Genomic DNA, 22,277 nt, shown 5'->3' with positions numbered 1-22,277 from the left:
AATAAACGTGCAGGACATTATTTTATACAAGATATAAGATTATGCCACACTGACCATGTAGACCAATGAACAAGTATTCCAATTGAAAAGCCCCACTCAAGCACATTATCAATAAGCTAAAGGCTATATTGGACAATGAAATTCCACTTTCTGGGACAGAGTGGCAGAATCCCTATCCACATAGATAACCATTCAGTTTGAAAGCATATTCTCACATGCAATAAGAAACAACAAGAAAATTATGCTAACAAGCAAACAAGACTACCTAATAAGCCCAGGTGTCTATTTTACACTGGCAGTGCCATCCCAGCAACTTCACATATATGATTAGAGGCACCATTACATGTTCTTCCTTTAATGAAATCTATACCATCATCTGCCAGCATTGCCCCCCTGGATTCTACATAAAACAAGCAGGGCAACTCTGCACAAAATAGCAATAGCAACAGCACTTAGACTTAGAGACTGATTCACAGTGTTTTCCAGCCATCTCTAAGCGGTTTACAGAGTCAGCATATTGGCTCATACAAGCTGGGTCCTCATTTTACCGACCTCAGAAGGGTGGAAGGCTGAGTCAACCGTGAGCCGGTGAGACTCAAGCTGCCAAACTGCCAGCAGCTGGCCATCAGCGGTATTACCTGCAATACTGCATTTTAACCACTGCACCACCATGGCTCAAAATAATGAGCGATACAAGTTTAACATCAGGATCAAAACAAGCATAAAATAATCACAAAACATTTCAGTCCCTCAAGACATTCAATTACAGATTGGAATAACCCATTTTGGAAAAAAGAAACTTTAACAGTGTACTTGAGTAAAAAATTGTTACTAACCCAGACTATCTCAGAAGAACTCAACAAAATCAACAGTTTTTTTTAAAAAAACACACATTATAATAGTTAATGGAGAAAGTATTGCTAATCCTTTTTATATGTAACTTGCCTAAGCATAACCAATCTGTTTATCCTGCCCTTTCCCTCCCCCTGCCTTATTCTAATTTAACTCCTACATGAATTTAGATGCTCTATGACAGTGGTTCTCAACCTTTCCAATACCACGACCCTTTAATATAGTTCCACATGTTGTGGTGACCCCCAACCATAAAATTGGTGTCTCGGTTCCTAAGACCATTGAAAATATGTGTTTTCCGATGGTCTTAGGCGACCCCTGTGAAAGGGTTGTTTGACCCCCAAAGGGGTCCCGACCCACAGGTTGAGAACCACTGCTCTATGATAAAGTGAGCTATAGTTCACAAAACCTTATTCCTTTTAACTATAAGTCAGTCTGAAAAGCTGCTAATATATATTTTTGGTTTTATGGTATTTCAGACTTCGTTACAGTTCAGCACCAGTCATGCTGGGCCAATGGGCATGCTAGCTGGGTTGGTAACATTTGAAGAATTACAAGTTTTCACATCTGTTGTAGAAACATGGCTCTAAGATAGGGGCACAGAACCTGCAGCTCTTTGGATGATGCTGAGCTGTATACCTAAGCATCCTTGCCAGTACAACTAATGGTGAAGGAACCGATTGAAGAAGTAAAAATTATTTGTTTCCTGATCTGATAGCATATTCCACATTATTTAGTCCAGCAGTATGATAGTAGACCATACCCATGCACAAAGAGGGTGTGGCGCTGATTGAGTTGACACAATGCCATCTTGCAGATTTTGACTGGGGGGAGGGCAAAATCTGCAAGACAGCATCATGGTATCATGATTCCAACCTCTTCATATGTGTGAACACAATCCATGCCAGATGGTTTGTGTTCATTTAGATTTGATTGGCTAAAGATGTTCACATAGTTTTTTCGGATGGATATACCTATCCTTTCCTTTCTTATTCATTCACATAGAGGAAAAAAATAAGAGGAAGAAGAGGAAGAAACCATCCTACAGCAAGCACCCGGGAAGCCTCCAGGACTGCAGAGGTCTGTTTCCAACACATTGGCTGGGTTGGGAATGCCAGCAGTAGTGGTAATTCTCCCCTCTCCTTCTTTCTCTCTACTTTGCTCTGCTTCTGGTATACCTCTTATTTGGGCCCTGCTTTTGGATTTGTTTGTCTGGACTGCAAAATATTGTATGACCATTAAACATAACAACAAATAGGAATAGGAAAACCTTGTTTCCAGTAAGTGGTCATCCAATTTTTTTTTAGCACATTAAAGATAATCCTACCCTGTTCAACCAGCTTTGTCAAAGGCATGGAGCAATCAAGGTGTAGCCTTCATTACATTTATGTCACTAATATTAAGTACATTTTGTATGATCTAAAGATGAGACTAATTCCACAAATTATTCTTATTCACAGCTAGCATATACACCAGTTGTTCAAAAGGAGTTGTCAGTCATTCTCATTATATTGGAAATAAAAAGGATGAGGGGCAGTTAATCGTATGATATGGATTCGTCCCAGTATTTTCCTAATTTGGTTAAATAATCATAGGTTGACTAATATAGCAATACCATGATCAAACAGTACGTTGTGAATGTACGTTTCAATTATACATCTGGAACATGCTGTATTAGAAGATTGCTGGCTTTATCAAGTACTATGTGTATGGAGGATGAGGTGGGGACACAGTAAAATAATTACTTTTCAGTGTTGGAAAGACAATGCAACCCCAGATGTACAAAGTTTAATCAACTACACATGGTTACTTTTGGTTTATGAGCTGCTATTTTCAATATAGCAGAAAAGCTGATTGATATGTGGTCATGGTTTAATGAAATATTTAAAAATTAGGCTCTATTATTTCCTTTATGTAATATATATAGCTTGACTTCAGAAATTATGGCTGCTCCATCACTAGAGGCTTTTAAGAAGCGACTGAATAACTACTTGTCTGGAATGGTATAGGGTCTCCTCCTTGAGTCGTGGTGGCGCAGTGGTTAGAGTACAGTACTGCAGACTACTTCTGCTGATTATCGGCTGCCATCACTTTGGCAGATCAAATCTCACCAGGCTCAAGGTTGACTCAGTCTTCCATCCTTCTGAGGTCGGTAAAATGAGGATCCAGATTGTTGGAGACCATATGCTGACTCTGTAAAACTGCTTAGAGAGGGCTGTAAAGCACTGTGAAGCAGTATACAGGTCTAAGTGTAATTACTATTGCTACTGAATATTGCTAGGAGACCTCCAAGATCTTTTCTTATTCTGTTATATATTTTTTCTTGTTTCCTTTGTTTCTGTTATTTATCTTTTGTATTTTTCTAATCTTTCCTCCCTTTTTGTATATTAAAACAGTAATATGAAAAGTAAAATTTAAAAAAAATTACTATCTGCTGCTAGAAAATGTTTAATCCTTACTGTTCAGACTAATGCTCAGAAACATATGCATAAAACACACACACACACACACACACAAACACACACACACACACAAATACTACATATATATATATGTTGTATTTGTGCTGATAAATAAATAAAGGGAGACTTATCAGCACAAATACAACACAAATGTAACAAAGACAACATTAAAAATATGGTTTTCTGCCTGGATGGTCCCCTGGAGTGAGCCGAAAGACAGAATATATCTATCTATCTATCTATCTATCTATCTATCTATCTATCTATCTATCTATCTATCTAATTATATATATATAATTTGTGTTGTATTTGTACTGATAAATAAATAAAGGGAGACTAGTATAGATCTATTTCGAGCTAATTAGCTCTCATCAGCTAGCCATACCCTTACTGGGATTTGAACCTGGGCTGTATTATTCTTAGGCAGAAGTCTTAGCCACTAAGCCACAGGCTCGCCTCCTTATCAGTTGAGCCAGGGAAATAGGTATGTTTTTGTGTTACAACCCCTGGTATGCCTAAATATGGGAGGAAGGTCACTACTCCCTCATTTCTGTCCTTCGGCTTATCACAGAAGACCATGCAGGCAGAAAACCAAATTTTTATTTTTAATGTTGCCTTTGCTATGTTTGTGTTGTGTTTGTGCTGATAAATAAATAAAGGGAGACTAGTATAGATCTATTTCAAGCTATTTAGCTAGCCATACCCTTACTGGGATTTGAACCTGGGCTGTATTACATATTAGGCAGGAGTGTGTGTGTATATATATATATATATATACACCCCCACAACATGAATAAACGTGATGATACCTCCCGCCTACCAAACATCTGGAAACCAGCCCTAGCCAACAAACGAACACCACCCACCATCCAGGCCGTTACAATACAAAAGAACAACAAACACACAGCCAGCACCAATCAGCACCAATCTGCCAATCATGATACAACCACACAACCAATCATTCCACCTACTGAAACAAAACCAGCACTCCATCCCCTCCCACCAAGATATACAGAAAGACGGCAGCTCTGGTCACACTTTAAGACCACAGCCTGAAGATGGCGAGTGAGATCTCGCTGAAACGTTGCAAAGAAAATCTCAATCTTACACGGGAAAAGACCCAAATACAACAAAACCAGCATATATATATTTGTTTCGTTTATATATATTTGTTTTATATATATAAAAGAGTGTTATGATTGTGTACTGAAATTCTGAGTTTGAAGTATGATTCAGGGCCTTCCTATATGAGGCCTATCTTATAAGGACATTTTATTGGACTATTTTATTGCCAAAAATTTAACTTGAAAGAAAAAACCCAAGCTTTTGGGGTTGGTTTGAAGTACAGCGGCTCATTATTTTCTTTATTACTTTCTTGTTAAAACGTTCTGGAAGGAATTCTGCATTTCTTAAATACAGATGTTTTCAATTAAGGCAACAGATGTTGGGAACTCCTGCTGAACATATTCCTGGGAACAGGAAGAAGAAATGTTTTGTTTTTCTACAACAATGTTAGCGTATTCTGAAGGATACAAACTAATGTATGAAATTACGATGGCTTTACCCCATAGTATGGGAAATATATGTTGATTTTTTAAAAATCACATTTAAAGAAACAAAATGTGAAAACTCATTGATATTTTCTCTCCATACTCCTTTACACAGTCACTCATTATTTTAAATTAATGTAAAACTAGTACGCAAACAAATTAAAATTGCTTTGATTTTGCAGTGCTTTCTCAGCAAAGAGAAAAGTCTTAGGAAAACAAGTCAGTCCTACAAGCCAAAATCTGTTAGCTATAGATTGACAGAAACACAAAAAAGTAAATGGATGGGTGCTGAGTTTTTCCCCTCCCATCCTCTCTCTCTCCCTATATCAAAGAAACATAAAAAAATAATTTCCATTTTTGTTATATGGAAAGATCTAAATGTTTCTTTATATGGAAATAGTACAATTTGCATGGAAAAGAACAATTTGCTCTCAGTCTGACTCCTCTGTACCCACCCACCCTGTTCTCTTCAGTCATCTGTCCTAACAGTCATAAAGTTACAGCTTCAGGCAAGATGGAATTTATAATTTAATGGAATCCCGTGGAGTAATGACTTAAGAACAAGGAGGGAAAATAAGATTTTTTACTGAAGTTCCCTTGGAAGCATCAACATAAGTAAGTCATTTTGGAGTTTTTAAAATGAATGTTGAGTCATGAGATAATCTACCTCTTCCCACTCCCCTTCTCTCCCACAAACAGGATCTTTATAGGTCTAAACTTGTGCCAACTCACTTTGAATTGAGTTGTCATTCAAGTAGAGGTGCTCCAGCTTGGGGCTGATGTAGGGGATGCTGGTGAGGTTGTTGTATGCCAAATGCAAAACCAGCAAATTGGTGATGTTGAAAGTGTCAATAGGCAATCCTTTGTCAGACAGTTTATTATAGTTAAGCCTGATGAAGGCCAAATTGGAGAAATCTTTGAAGTAATTGTTGGGGATATTATCAATTTGATTCTCATCAAGAAAGAGCTGGTGAATGGCTTTGGGAACCCCAGGAGGCATCTTACTTAGCCGGTTATGAGCCAGGTTGAGTTGCATGAGGTTCTTGAGCCCCTTGAAAGTATTCTTTTTGAAGTCTCCATTATCCAACTGATTATGATGAAGATCTAACAGGAGGAGGTGATCTAACTTGCTGAAAACATTTTCAGGGATTTTGGAGATACGGTTTCTGCTCAGCCTAAGTTGCTCAAGATTGGGAGGCAAGTTGTTGGGCACTTCCTTAAGGAAATTTTTTTCCATGTACAGAAAGACAAGGTTATCCAACTGATGTAGTACTTGTGATCCCACTGAATCAATGCGGTTGTTGTCCAAGCTGATCCATCGCAACCCTGTTGCATTTTTGAAAGATTCTTCAGAGATCTTGTCAATGAAATTGTTTTGTAGGTACACGTATTGAGCCCTGGGTGGGATGAGTGGGACTTTTCTCAGGTTGCGGCTGTCACAATAAATGGCTGAAGGAAAATCTGGGGGGCAGAAGCATTCTCGGGGACAATCGGGAAAAACTGAGGGTGGTCCTGGGGGCAGAGGTGGAGGAAAGTCAGTTGGTTCAACTGGCTCAGGGACTGAAGGACGTGGGCGCTTCTTTGGAGGTTTGGTGCGCCTCTGTCCATTCACCTCACAAATCAGCAAAAAAATGAGTGGGAAAATCAATCTGGCAATCCTCTTCATGTCTAAATAGAACAAGAAGAAAGAGAAGCAAGCATTAAAAATATACTTCTTTATTCATTCTTTCATTCAATATTAAGTCAATATTTTCCTACATAGACTGTTCTTCCTTTGCTTTGCATTTATGTTTGTAAATAGAATTTTGAGAGCTTGCAAATCTGGTTAAAGACAACAGTTCAAAACATTTGATAACAACAGGCTGGAGAAATCTGCAATATAATGTTTGAACTCAGGAGTCAGCCACTTGTTACAACTTAAGTGTGATCCAACTGGGATGGGACAGAAATTTTGGAATATACAAAACCAATGCAGAAAAACAAACCATCCATAAGGAATGGAGTCAGTCAGAATGCTACTCACACACTTCCAATAGTTGCAGGGAGTTAACAATGAAGGGGATACACTACTAATGAACTCTCTTGGATCAGCACATACAACGTACAACATGACGATAGAATAGCATTCCCATATCATGCATCACATTGCCTTCTGCCAGGCCTTGGATATAGGTAGTCCTTGGCTTATAATAGTTTGTTTACTGACTGTTTGTAGTTACAACAGCACTGGAAAAAGTGATATGATGGTTTTTCACACTCACAAATGCTGCAGCATCCCCATAGTCAGATGATCAAAATTCAGACTCTTGGCTAATGATTCATATTTATGATGGTTGAAATGTCCTGGATCATGTGATCATCTTTTGTGACCTTCTGACAAGCAGAGTCAATGAACAAGCCAGATTCACTTAACAACCAGGTTACTAAATTAACAACTGTAGTGACTCAGTTAACTACGGTGGCAAGAAAGGGCAAAAAATGGGGCAAAAAATCACTTAACAACTTCTGTTTCTCATTTCCTGCTTTCTATTATCACATCTCTTGCTTCTCTGATCCAATTCATACTTCACAGATGATGGAGGAAGCTGAAGTAACTGTCCATTTCTTTGCTTAGGTTTGGTTTCTCCTCATTAGCATGGATTTTTCTCTCTGAATAGATCACTAAACTTTATCCCAGGAGGGCAATATGTTTTCCTTGCAGGCCTCCTCCCTTTTGTATCCTATGCTCCAAATGAATGGCTGGGAACAAGAACAAATACAGATAGCCCAAAATTTCTGTTCCTAGTGAAACACATTGCCCTCCTGGGATAAAGGCTAGAGAAAAGTCCACACTAATGAGGATAAAACAGACTAAAGGAAAGAGATGGACGGTGACTTCAGCTTCCTCCATCATCTGTGAAGTGTAAATAGAGTCAGGGAAGCAAGAGTTGTGGTAATGGAAAGCAGGAAATGAGAAACAGAAGTTGGAAGGGATAGAGATAGAGATAGTAGTTTGCAGGTATAGAATACATATAAAAACATAAGCCATCATGCCTTAGATACAAACAACCAAACAAAGGAGATCTCTGAGGCCCTTGGGGCAAATTTTACAAAATAACAAAGCCACATTAAGAGAAATGGGTTTTTACTTTATGCCCCCAAATCCAAAACTCAAAGACCTCTGCTAGTAATTCAGAAACTGTTTGAATTCCATACTGGAATTAGGAAATGTCATGTTTTCTATAGAGAATATTTCAAGAATACTGATATGGCTTTTTATGAACTTGGTCTAAGTTAATAAAAAAAGCCATAACAGTATTCTTGAAATATTTGCCCCAGCACAAGCTCAACAGAAGGATATTTGATAAAGGGAGGGTAGGGATATTAATCCATAGCTTGGCACAACTGTACTTATCAGAATACTGCACGGACAGTAGACCTCTGCATGACCCAATCGACCATTCTTTTTGCTCTTTGGCAATCAGGGGACCAGCTCCCAGGATCACAGTTAGACATGTTCTTCAGGGTATTTCCTGGCAGGACTCACTATGCTTTATTTATCTTCCTAATTTTAATTCTTCCCATTACATATTCCAATCCACCTGCATCAGGATCCTGGCAGAAACATCTATCTCATTTCAGTGCCCCCAAAAGCTTGCTTGCTTTTTGAGACACAGTCTGAAAAAGTTCCTAGATTCACCAAGTTTTCTCTTCATCCTGAACAAATTACAGAAGCGACCTATCCATCATCCATTATCCACAAAAACACAATGACATACATGGCAAAAGCACATTGCAGGTCAAGAAAAGTTGATCTTGAAAGAGAAAGACTTGTATGGGAATACTAAACAATTCCCTGGAATTGCAGCCTGGAAGAATACATGTGTAGTGGATATTGCTCCATCAATAAGCAGTAAGGGCCATGCCTCTTAGGGTTCCAGTTCTATGTCCTATCATTGTCTGCTATGACATAGGCAGGATGGGGCACCCTGCCTGGTACAGTGATCCCATGGAGGACTAAGCAAAAGCACACTAGCAACTGCTGTAGAGATTGCAGGGTTATTTCTTGTAAATGCATGGAATATGATGTGCCATGAGCCCTTTGTCTCTTGGAAAAAAGTCTGTGGACAGGAAACAGAGACAGAGGGAAAGTAAAATTAGCAAATAGCCAGTAGCCAGAGAATGTCAGTGTTTGAGAGGTTTTTGTGCTAAGGAAAAAAGTCTGAAGACAGAATGGCACCACTTGAATGATGGATTGCAGCTCATACTTTGACTGCATATCCAGCCCCCATTCCTTGGCAATTATTTATATGCAAGGCTATCGTAATGGAATTTCATGTTGGTGGTTTCATTTTGTTCTGCTCTAGACATCCAGATATGGCCAATGTGCTCACAAGAATCTGTGAACTGAGATTCTCAGTGTAGTCACTGATTTAGTCACTGAGAAGCAAAGCTGTGACTAAAATGGCCTACTGCCCACAGAGATTTCTTCCAAAAGGTGAAGGACTCATGGCACATGATATTCCATGCATTTAGAAGAAATCTCAACAGCAGTTGCCAGGGTGCTTAGTCTGTTTAGTCCTCCATGGGATCGCTTTTCCAGGCAGGTTTCATAATCCTGCCAGTGTCATAACAGACACATGTGGGGATGGCTGCCTCCTCTGCAAGGTAACATCCACAGTACTCAGTGATGGAGGCGTATAAAGTTATGCAGGTAAGATAAGACACAATCTAAAGCAAGTTGTGGAGGGGAGTGGGAATTATTACAGCAAATCTAACATGGTCCCCTCTCTCCTTCAGAGGCTTAACTGTATCAAGTACTTCATCCAGGTATCCAACTGAAGCCACATGAATATTGCAGTTGGGATATTGTTGTTTGACAAATTAAAGCAACATGATTGTAAGGATGCCGAACAAGGAACCATTAGCTATTGTTTAAGTTCCCAGTTGTCCTCTGGAGACAATTTGTTTTGCTATATGTCCCCTTTGGGTGCAAATTTTAATTACTTTAAAATTAATTCTAGTGAATTATATGTCTGAGCAATATAAAGCCAGATGCCTATGTGTGATATGTTTATACTGCTAGAGTGTCATTACTGGGAATTGAAATATGTGATGCATTCTCCTCTATCAAATAAATGATGTTGTTCTTTTAAATATGCATTTCCTCCAAGTAAATCAACAGGAGATATATTTCTGGAACTGATTTTTTTTTTATGCCGGTGAAAGATGCAGAGTAAGATGAAGTCAAATAGACATGGATTTTGCTCATGTGTTATCTCCCTTTCTCGCATGATTTCAACATATCTGAACCATTTTTGACAGCAAATCTGACATTGCTGATGTATGTCAGATTCCATCAATATGGTAGGAACACCACAAATCTTGTCTATAGTTTTGTTTCCTGAGTTCCACAAAGTCTGAGATGCAAAAGTACAACCTTTTTATGATAACAGCATTTTCCCTAATTTTTTTCAGAGTTGAGAGTGATATCAAATAATTTGTTTATGTGATCTTAAGAAGAAAGACATACAATCATTAGTTTTTATGCTTATTCATACATTCCAGAAGCTACAAAGAATGATTTACTCTATCATGATGTCCTTGCGTTGACAGTATTCTTCCATTCTTAAAGCTAATTTCATTCCAATAATTCATGTTAAGATGTGATGCCCTTTCCCTACAGTATTAGCAATATGAGTTAATAGAAAAATATCAGGTTTTATGTTCAGTTGCTTTATATTAGATTGGGTAATGAAAGGCACAAAAGGCTAAGATAACAACAGCTCTTTATTTGGTCAAGTACAGGCATCCACTGAGTGAGAGGTCTGGCAGCTCCCTTTTTAAAGGGGAGCTTGCCAGTGCTTCAGCCAATCAGGTCTCTCTCTGTTCTCGCCTGAAAAGAGAGGACCTGACTGGAAACTACTATTGTCCTTGCAACAACTAGAGGGGGGAGTATCTAACACTTTACATTTTTAAACTTACAAAATACTTGTAATTTGGATTGTGGTTAACACATGAAAAGTGTTTAAAATGGTCTTTATTACTTTAATGACATAGAATCCACGTCTATTTCATTAAATAGGTACACTTCTTATGACCTGGAAAATCTATCTAGCAAGCTTAGCTGCTGCAGAAAAATACCCAAATGTTTTTTTTTTAAAAAACCAAATTGATAAGGGTAAAAGATAAACAATTTGCCCTAGATTCTGAGAATGAAGGTGATGTCTGCTTTCCAAACTAACATTATTCCTTTTAATCCACAGTTCTACCTCTTTGAGGATTGCTCCAAAAATAATTTTTCTCTTTCCCACTTCCAAAACCAAAGGGATATGTTTTGTCTCTCTTTCAGGCTCCCCACCATGAATGCATTCTCCATTTAATAGACAGATATACATTTGTACATACTTTCTATATAATATTATCCAGTCAGAGGCCATCATGCTCTGTTCAGTTATCATCCAACATACTTCTCATGTCCTCCAATTTACTACCCTAAATTTAATACCCTCCTCATCCCTGCCCAGTCAGGTTTCTACATGCCATCTCATGGTGCCCATCAGTTTTTCTCACCAGTCTCTGATGTTGGAACTCTGTGCCACCTGAATCCATCCAAGATTGCCCATCACTCTGAGTATGTTAATTTCCTTTCCTTTTCTTTTCAAGTTAAGTTGCATACTGATAGCTGTTGCATGTCACTATCATATTAGATGTTCTTAAATATTGACTAAATCTCAGTTACTGGAGAACCATTAACCTCTAAAATGTTAATACAGCTGCTGTCATTTATAAGTAAGCAAGTGAATAAACAAAATATTCATCATCAAATGAAAATTAAAGTAGTGTCATTTTTACTGAAAATTATTCTTAATCCTGATATAGGGATCAAATGTAGCATGTAAACGCATTCAGCCTTCATAATCCGTAAAAGTACAGGTGGGTTCAGACTTTTGCAATCCCTGATCTTTTGTGTTAGAAAGTCAAAGTTTAGAAAGTGTGTCTCTAACTGATCCAGCTAGATGGGAAAAGGGATAGAAATAATTAATCCTCCCCCACCTCCCCACCCTCCATTCCATTGCTTCCATAGATGTCTTTATCTGTCCTTCCTTTCTGCATTTTATGGAAAAGACAAATTGACTTTATCAACTATGCTATTTCTATCTTCAAACCTGGAAAACTTTGTTTGCATTCTTGTAGCATCCATTACCAGTTTTGCAATTTTCTGAATCCTTGGTAAAGGAACATACTGTACCTGCCTTTTACTAGAGATTTCTTCCAAGCCTGTGAATGAATGTAATTGCATTTTCTTCATTAATGTATTTTTTTTCTTTTCACTTTTTCACCTCAAGCATACAGATGATGATTGTGGCTAACAACTCTGGTGATAAGCTTCCAGTCCTTTCCATCACCCAGGGCTCAAACATTATATTGTGGCTGCCTAAGTCAAACTAGCGCAAACATCTCATTTAACATAGCATTTTCAAAAATATCAAATGATCAGGAAAGGCTCTAATCACTGAGAACATTAAATTCCATTCAAACAAATGGATTTATAATCCCGACTGTGAAGAAAATGCAAGCACACTAAAATCAGCATAGCAAATGTCCATTGAAGTTGAAAAGAATCTATAAGAACAACAGCAGCAGTTAGCTTCAGCTAGCAAAAAGAACTAAAAACTAACCTGAATATATGCACCAATGCTTTAGTGTTTTCATTTTGTGATAGGAAGTGCTTTAATTTCTCATGTTTCTATCTCTAAACTTTGCATAATTAAGAGTTTCTTATTTCTAATCTAATCTTGCATCCAGTACAAAAGGTTCACATGGGAAAGCTAGAGCCAAAGAAAACAAGTGTGGCAGCAGGAAATTTAACAACTCCCTACAAAGACCATGATGTCCATTCTTCTTGTATCTTCTGTTCCATCATTTGCTCTTGTTCTCTGCTTGTTACATATGCTCTAATTAAGGAGAATGCCAGGTCAAGAGTGCCAGATCTCAGCTTTATGCTGCCCAGATCTGGAAGACCTAATCTGATTCTGTGTGTTTTATATGATGACATCAAGATGGAATTTTGTTACATCTCCCAATTTTGAGTGTGCTCTGCTAAACATTTGAGTTTTTCTTTTCTTCTCTACTAAAGGATGACTCCTGCTGAAAAAAAAAACCTGATTCAATGTTGATGGATTATTTCTGTAAGTATATTTATACTTCGCCCTCCCTTCAACTATGGGACCACAAGACACATGTGTAAGATTTAAACACCTCTTATTCATGGAATGACTCCAGCTGATGATCACTTCATATACTTTTGAGTCATATTCTAGGCCAGTGATGGCGAACCTTTTTTGGCTCGTGTGTCACAAGTGGGGGGAGCGCAGGGGGGTCTTGTGTGAGCGTGCCGCACCCATAATGCAACGCGTGACACCCCCCCCCCCCCCCAGAATCTAGGTCTATGCTGCTACTCAAATATGCTTCTGTCAGGCTTTCTGCAATGTCTAATCCATTTAGCAGGAGATCTTTAAGCATACAAAAAAATAGCACCACTTTTGATCACAGAAAGGAAAGAATATTACTCAGGCTGCAAAGCTCAAAGCATTTAACTCCTAATAGACATTAAATTTATCATTTAGAGATCTGTGAAGAAAACAGATGGGTTGTTTTTTGTCCAAAAGCTTTCACAACAAACAATTTATAATCTTAGCAAGACAAAACAATGCTCATGTCCTAACACTGGGAATACTCCAATGCTATGTGTATTTGGCAAATGATAGCATGCATTCTGAAGAAAAGGAAAGTGTATTGCCTGGTTATGATGTAACGAGTTCAGTAAGGTTACTTTCTTGTACTCCTGGAGTTCTACTGTGCATGTAAAATTCCTGATGGTTATGAAGTTAGGATTTTTCTTCACACAAATCTATGTTTTGATAGCAGTGTTGTCAAGTGTTTGTACTGAAATCCACATTGCTTAAAAAAAATCGGTGGTGAAAATGTGTAAAAAGAAAGTAATTAATTTAGAAATTCCAGATTATGCTAGGAGGTTTCAGCAGCCATTGGAAATATTGTCTGAATGGTTTGTGAACAACATTCAATCTTTGGACATTGAATGATGTCCAACTATGGACATCATTCAATAATATGACATTGGTTAAAGATGGCCCCCCAAACTTACCTGCCCTGTTGACTCTTGTGAAATGGGACAAAATAGTTGGAGATAAGTGTGCCACAGCTTCTTTTTCAACTATATCCAACATGGTTGGCTCAAGACCCATGAGAGCCATCAACTGCACAGATCCCTATATGACACTCGCACTTCTAGTAACGTAGTATCTTATGCTCCACAATATTAGCAACATTCCTTATGAATAACGCCACAAATTGGACCCTGGAGTCTTTCCAAGTGGAGCAAGCACCCTGCCACTTCCTTTAACAGTCAGGAGTACCCTTAATTGCATGCTCTTTATGTCTGGAAAATGCTACCCCACCTATAATTAATGGTGAAAAATGCCCAGATTTTGAGGATGAGAAGACCAACTTGAATGTAGCTTGCATTGATTAAAAGAAAGCATTTGACTTCCTGCCAGATGATTGGATAATACAATGATACAATGGAAGACACAATTGCTGGACAATAGTGAATACCATCTAGGGGATTTACACTCATGCAATTCCAGTCATTAGATATAGAGAGGATTGGAATCAAGCTAGAATCAAGTAGAAATAATAGAAACTTTAGATAGGAAAACCGGAAAAATAATGACAATGACTCATGCCCTTCATCCATGCACTGATATTGACAGACTCTATTTACCAAAGGGGTAGCTGTGGAATGTTGCAAGTACACCAGATATTTGAAGAAGAAAAAAGAGCATTGGTAGAATATCTGAAGGATAGTGAAAAAGACATATTGAATCTAGTATACCATGAAGGCTTGCTGAATACCGAAAAAACTAAACTGGTGGATAAGAAGGACCCAATGGAGAAATTTCTATGGAGATTCTCAATCATCCAGGTCATAGTTGTCCCAAAGGTGCTTTTTTCCAAGGGGCAACTGGATTTTCTTGACTTTTCTTTGAAAACATTTTGCTTCTCACCCAAGAAACTTCTTCCGAATTGAAGAAGTTAGACACTACTTAGACACCATCAGCATGGACAAACTCACCATCAGTAATTGCAAAATGTAGGTTTACATGGAACAGCTTACATCCTGCTGTTCCTTTAATATTATTAATAATAATTTAATAATAATAATATTATTATCTACCTATCCTAGGTTCTTGTAAAGGATTTAATAGGTGGACAAAAATGGAAACCCAATCTAAATAGGTGGCTGAGTATGTAACCAACCATAATAATTATATAGCAGTAGGGAGACAGTGAAAAAAATTCCCAAAACAGGGAGTTAGAAGTGGATCTCTCCCACCAACTACCACTTGCTGGAAGCAAACTCAGTGGAAGAATAGTACTACACCTTCACTCATAGCTCCCTAAATCAGAATCAATGTGATTGATGGGTTATTAAGACCAGGGGTGGGTTTCAAAAAAATTTACTACCTATTCTGTAAGTTTGGCCTATTTTGTGGGCATGGCTTGGCGGTCATGTGGGACACCAAAGAAGGGCCAGCATGAATGCAAAATCATCATCCCAGTTTCACCAAGATGTATGATCAATGCTGCCTTGGAAATATGCCGAAGTCTGAAACCCGACTATTTTAAAATTCAGATTGATGCTAAAATTGAATTCACTTTCACAGTACCTGCAGGTTTGAAATACACCATCAAATATTGTATCTTGGTAGAATTAATTTATTCAGAAAATACAGGCATGGAGAGCTGATACCACAATGTTTCAAATAATGTTTCAGTCATTTTAAGAACAAAAATATTGAAAATTTCTAGAAATGTATTTAAACTGAGCTGAAAGGGTATTTGGGAAACTAAATGTAAAGTTCATCAATTTAAAAGTTGAAAACAGGAATTTTTTCCTCCTTTACTATTTGACCTACTTAAGTTCCTACTTAGTATTTTTTTCCAAAGTAAACTGGGGACAATCTGTCATTTACTGTTCTTCCCCAGTTACTCCTGACCTTCAGTTTATCTCAGTTCTGCTTTCCTGCCTTCCAATTATGTGCCATTATGAATATGACTTTAGTTTAACCTCTATTTTTGCATTATCTGTCTAGTCTGACTCTAGTTATAAATTTAGCTGGACCTCTGACTTTGATATACATCAGAAAGGAGCATGATAAGAAGCAGAGTTATTCTCTAAGAAATATGAAGGCATCTGGGGAGAAAAATCACTGGATGTTACTTGCCCTAGAATACTTGCAGAAACTGTCAGAAAAATCCAACAATTGAAGCCTTTTATCTAAAATTTAAAAATCTATCGCTCCTGCAATGCATATAAACATAGGACTAAAAGTATTGAAAAACCGTGATCTTGCTTCCTTAAGATTTATATCAAGCAAAATGTTTTTTCAGCTTGATATTTGATGTTCACATGATGAATGTGACCTGAAAGAAAAAAACCCATCTATATGAAATTAAGCAAACTCAGAAGCCAAGAAGAAACAAAGATATTTTAATGGATTTTTTAAATTAGTGTTTCTGTTATGCATAGAAGATTGTATTCCAATATTTATAAGTATAAGCTAAATAGAATACAGCAGGGGGCATGGCATACAACACTATAATTTATTTAGCTAAATAGCTTAATCTGGATTTAATTACCTTTTGTGTTTATTGAAGTCTAAAAATATATGCGGGATAAAATGAGTTTCCCTAAATATTCCTGACACATGATATGTTTTCAGATAACTCCAATGATAATGGAAGGCACAATTGTTGAAACCTAACAATTTCTCATTATAGCTTCCTAAATATAAAGGATAATATATTTGCAATTACAAGGTGCATTCACTATAAAACCTAGGTAGGTGGAATTTAACAACAAATGACATCTTTTGAACAAAATGTTCAAGTCATCAGACAGGATTCCTTATTATGGAGAACAATTTATAATAGATAGCATAGATTGGTCTTGGACAGAGTACAAATTTGTAGGCAGATGTCAGTAATTTTAAAAAGGCTCAAAACAACCTGCCAAAGTCAAAATATAGTGCAAAGTTCCAAACCTGTTTTGCATTTTGGAGTTCTGCTACATTCTAAATAGTGACAGAGAATAGAGAATAGTTGGGGAGGGTCCAGTCAGAGGTGGTAATTACCGGATCTCTGAACTACTCAAAATTTCCGTTACTGGTTCTCTAGAACTGGTCAGAATCTAAATACCACCTTTGCTTCCATCCTTCCAAGGTGGGTAAAATGATGAGCCAGATTGTTGGGGACAATATGCTGGCTCTGTAAACTGCTTAAGAGAGCTGTAAAGCACTATAAACCAGTATATAAGTCTAAATGCTATTGCTATATTAGAATTGCGCCAAATACTTTTAATTGCTCCTCTTTTTAAAGTGGTTTTGGAGACATCTGAACTTTGGACAGATGAATCAAGACTGAAATTTTATGGACCGTTTGAATTAGGACAAAATGGTATAGAGCTGTTTGCTTCTCTCAAGCAAATAAAAAAATCCCGAATTTCCCCAATCACCCTGGATTTAGACTCTATCCCAACTCAAGGTGTAATCTTAACACATGGAAGGTAAATATTACCAGTATATGAAAGCATTTGGGCCAACAGCAGCCAGGGACTGTTAAAAGAAGAGTTAATCACTGCATTTCTTTTACATTCATTTTCAGATGATAGTCACTTCTTCTGAGTTTTATAAATGATCTTCTTTTGAAAATCCTGGCCTTCTGGAGACCACAATTCAGCTCTTCTGGAGAGGATCTATTTGACCTAGCCAAAAGGCAGAAGAAGACTGTATCCATGACATTCAGGCAATGGAATTTCCTGCTCCAAGACAACATGTTGACTCTTTCCCCCATGCAGTTTAAATGCCAGATCACCACTTTTTTATTCCAACAAACTTATGGCTTGCCTGACTTCTAGATTGTGTGTTTATGCATAATCTGTTGCTGACTATCTCCTGCATTTTTGTGGAGATTCTCAGCCATCCAGGTCATATGTGTTTTTTTTTAAAGGCAACTGGGCTGTTTTTCCTTGAGAAAGAAGATGTTTTTCTTCTCATCCAAGAAGCTTCATGAGTCCTATATTTTCTTTGTTATTTCTAGTTATAAAACAATTGTGCTTAATTATACTGTCTATCTCATTTAAGCTGGAAAGGCTGGATGTAAGTTTGCAATTGGTAATTGAAATAATAAAATGTAGCTTGACATTGTTCATGACTGATCATACACAACATGTTCATTCAAGCAATAGAAACATATAAGTTTAGAACTTTTGTCCCAGTCTGGATATATACTACTCAAATGGCATACAGTGATATCTGAAATAACTCCACTCCATCACCATTTACTATCCTTCAAAATAACTTGAACATATTTCTAAGTTGTTACCAGTAGTACAGTGCTAAGAACAAAGAAATGATTGTCTTGCTCTGAGCTGTTGCAGGTACCATAAGCACAAGAACCTTTCACTTAAAATGGAATGAAATAAAATTATTAATATGGTGGTGATGTCTACAGGTTTCTGGTCTCCTGCAAAGAAGAAGAGAGGAACCAATGGAGTCTTGCCCATTTCACCCCTGCAGCTTTACCTGAATTACTAAAGGGGAGCTGTGAAGCCACATTGACGTTAGTAGACCTGACAAAGAATACCTGGAACTGGAAAGAAAGGTGAAGCAAGAGATCCCTTCAGTGGAGAAAGAACTTATTCCCATGTACTTTAAAGGAGCTTTTCTGGCACCTCACCTGATCCAGAAGTAAACTGATTCAGAAATTGGCAAGTGATCAGAGAATTGGTGTGCCAGCCCTGAACAATGCAATCACCTTAGAGATGCCCTCCGATCCAATACAAAGAAATTGATGTTAAAAGAACTACATATAGATGTGCACAATATGGACACAATAATATATGATCTATGCCTTCAAGTTTTTTTAATGCACTTTTGACTTTATCTTTCCTTTATTGCTTTACAACTTTCATTTCTTTATTTTAAATATTACCGGTAGTTCTTTCATGTTTAAAATCTTAATAAAGTTATTTGAAAAAATAAAAGGAAATCAACAAGACTGAATGTATTGATCCTGGGACCATGCCTTCGCTTGTGGTCAGTAACTATGGCTATGCTAGGATTTCCCCATGATTGTCGGTATTTTTTTAGAAGTCTCCTTTTTTCTCATACAATGGAATGGGAGCTCCCTGTTCGGTTGTTGCAGCATTAAAACAACAATCTATTTCCCATTCCAGTTGTTAGTCTAAATTCACACCCACAAATTTCAAAATTGTTTGTCTAAGAAGAAATGAGGATATGCAGAAAGGAGAAATAAAGCACCATGGGACTGCGGTCCATATTGCATTAGCAGAAAGCTTGGCTCCTTTTAAGACATTTTGACTAAGCTGATGCAATACATTCCTGGGACTTTTAAGTAACTGACTGACTTCTTCCATGACGAGATTCTATATCTCTTGTCTCTCCCCTTTCTAAGTTTGCTGACATCTGTCTCACTTTAACCTCAGAATTTTGATTCCTGCTGATTCCAATAGGAAGACTTGGAAGTGGACACTAATCTTAGCACAAAAATAGTTGTGTGTGAAGACTTACTAGTTATACCATAAAACCCTTCTTTTCTCTGCCTCAGATTGCGCCCTAATAAAATATTTGAACTGTGGTAAGCAGAGGAAAAAAATGTGTGAAAATATCAAAACGCTATAAAAACATTATTATTTTAATGTATTGAATTTTTCCCAGCAAACCTGCCCAGCAAAATCTAAGAGTTTTTCATTCTGGCTCCCTTCTCTGCTGTTTTTCGCATACATGAAAAATATCAAAACTCCATTACTTTACCAGAGAATACATTCAGGCTCAGCAGTGATTTGATGATGGACACTAATTTAGATAGGACTGGGCTATCAATAGCTAATAGGGTTGATGGCTGCATCTTATGTCTTGAATAGCAGACGTTAGAGCATAGCAGTTTAAAATAGTTTCATTCTTTCTGCATCTGCACCTGAGCTTTCCAAATGCATCTGGGTAGCCATGTCCCATCCAAAATGCTGGTGTAGGAGATGGCTAGGCTGAATCCAAGGGAGGCGTCAAATACATAATCAGTCATGAATCCCTTCACACCCACAAAAGATCTAAGTGCAGCCCACAATCAACTTCTTATCTACTCCAAATTGCTTCAACCGTTAGTGGTTCAGATTCTTATACAGAACTTAAGCTTGCAATAAATCTTTATATACATTTGAACTGTCTGGATCTCTTGATTTCCCTGACACTTGACATCTGGACTATCTGGACACATGGGCTGAGCTAGCCTTGTTCTTCTTACATTCTTTGAACTGTAGCTCACCCTTAGGGTGAATAAATAACATGTCCAAATGTTTATGTTACCCAGGAGTCTTTTACCTGAAGGGTAGCCAGAGGACAGTCCTCTATTTTGAAAATTTTTCAAATCAAGGGCTTTGAAATTGCCACTCATGTTTCATTCTTGAAGCATGCAAATCACCAAGTCAGAATCTTCTCTCTATGTCTGTACTGGACTGTAATGCAACCGATTGTCATTGTAAATGTGCACATGTACATATATGTAAGCAAATGAAAATATGCAGTTCTATTTTAATGCATGTCATCTTTGAGGCAAAATGTAACTGACCATGTTATGAACAAACAACTGCATGTAAAATGTAAATATTTTCATTTAGAGTTTTCCCATAGAAGCAATAGTTATAGGAGAGCTGCTAATCTATTTTGAATTTGTTTCGTTTCGTTTACGATGATGAAAACTGTGATTATGTCATGTGCTTCTATATTTATGCAGTTGGCTTTCAATATTATAAAACACATTTGTCTACTAGTTTAAATAATATATTGTGAGTTGAACTGCAAATTATAAAGGGCGAAAAGCAAAATTAAGAGTGAGAAGATTACACATAAACACAAGGTATACATACTAAAGTAGAATCCAGAGAAGGTCACAGTTATATTTAGCTCCCAGTGCTTGAGTTACAAATGACCAACTGCTGTCTCTTGAGTTGCATCCTTCTTTTAAACCATTTACTTAACTGTAATGAACATCTTTTGAATGTAAAACATTAGATTTGGTTCCACCTTCAGAGCAACAGAGTTCTATAAAAAAACAAGACATCCTAGATTTTAGTATGTTTTTGTAAGATGATACATTTGTAAGCAATGATACAGTTATATACATTTGCTTCATAATTATGATGTGATTATTACATTTCAATTATGGAGCTAATGGGTTAGTTTGTGCACAAAATGCCAACCCCTGTTGCAGGAATGGGCAAACCTCAACTTGCATATCTTCTTGTAATTATGCTCCCAAATGGTCATTTCCCCCCCCCCCCCCCACAAAAATAAGAAGGAAATAGAAAAAAAGTCAACCTTTTGAAATTTAATATTTAAGAGACTGTCTGAAACCACAACAGTACCATGAAATTGTGTGATGTTATGGTGCTTGGGTTTTTAAGCATGGAAATTGGAATAGGCTGCTTCCCAGAACTTGCCAATTTCCATTCCTATCTTTTTTTTAAAATGCCAAAATGGAAAAAACAGTCAAACCTGCCAGTACAACTTCCTGTGATATCATTGTTAAAATTAATTTCATGTGCAGTCCTGCATTGGCTTGGGAGAAATTGCAGCCTCTTGATTATGTCCTGGAGAATTGATTCCTCTATTTAGACAAGTGGTGGCCATCTGGGGTGTAGGTCAACTTTTGGTATTTTGTTGATTTATTTATCAGTTAATCAAATTTAGGAACCACCCATTTCCCTCATAGAGAGATTCTGAGCAATATACAAATAAATTTTCAAGGTCTGTTGAGATTGCATCTCCCTAGAATTCTCACTCAGCATGGAGAAATCATATTGGTGAAACTGGTCTAAATCAATGGGATATAAACAAGTAATCCAAACAAATTAAACATATACTAACAGATCTTTGCTGGATACTTCCTTTATTAAAATAAGATTTTAAATGTCTGACTTATCAAAGTCACATTTGAAGCATGTATTCAACTAGTTCCCCTTATACCAAGTGATCCTTAAATGATTTCAGTAAGATGAATTCTACATTCATTGTTTTACTTGGTTTTAAAATGCAATAACAAGAAAATTATTGACTGATTTTGAAAATAATTGACTGAACTATTTACTTTAGTATAGATTTTTTAAATTCCTGTATGTCACCAGGTAACAAGTTAATGGACAATGGAAGAACCAACTTTTGCTTTTTCCCCCTGCCCCTGTCCTATTTTTTCTTTGTTTTATGAGTGTTTTTGGCAAGCACTTACATTCTTCAGAAAAGCTACTCCTATGATGACATCCAGTCTCTGCATT

The 22,277-nt window shown here is 37.2% G+C and overlaps 1 protein-coding gene across 3 annotated transcripts in view; it reads right to left on the bottom strand.

Moving 5' to 3' along the window:
• Positions 1–22,277, bottom strand: part of PRELP (proline and arginine rich end leucine rich repeat protein) — a 34,438-nt gene that overhangs the window by 3,755 nt on the left and 8,406 nt on the right. For 2 of the 3 annotated variants that reach the window (XM_081946966.1, XM_081946968.1), the window contains exon 2: positions 5,597–6,532. In XM_081946966.1, coding sequence (XP_081803092.1) covers positions 5,597–6,530 — 934 coding nt within the window. In that variant the 5' untranslated portion in view covers positions 6,531–6,532. Of the gene's footprint in view, positions 1–5,596; positions 6,533–20,873; positions 21,049–22,277 lie in introns of all 3 variants that reach the window. The other variant, XM_081946967.1, reaches the window with a different exon arrangement.

The sequence above is a fragment of the Natrix helvetica genome, assembly GCF_964273705.1.
Source record: "Natrix helvetica genome assembly, chromosome: 3".
Lineage (NCBI taxonomy): Eukaryota > Metazoa > Chordata > Lepidosauria > Squamata > Natricidae > Natrix > Natrix helvetica.
The sequence above is the reverse complement of the archived record's forward strand: the minus strand, read 5'-3'. Positions and strand labels throughout refer to the sequence as shown.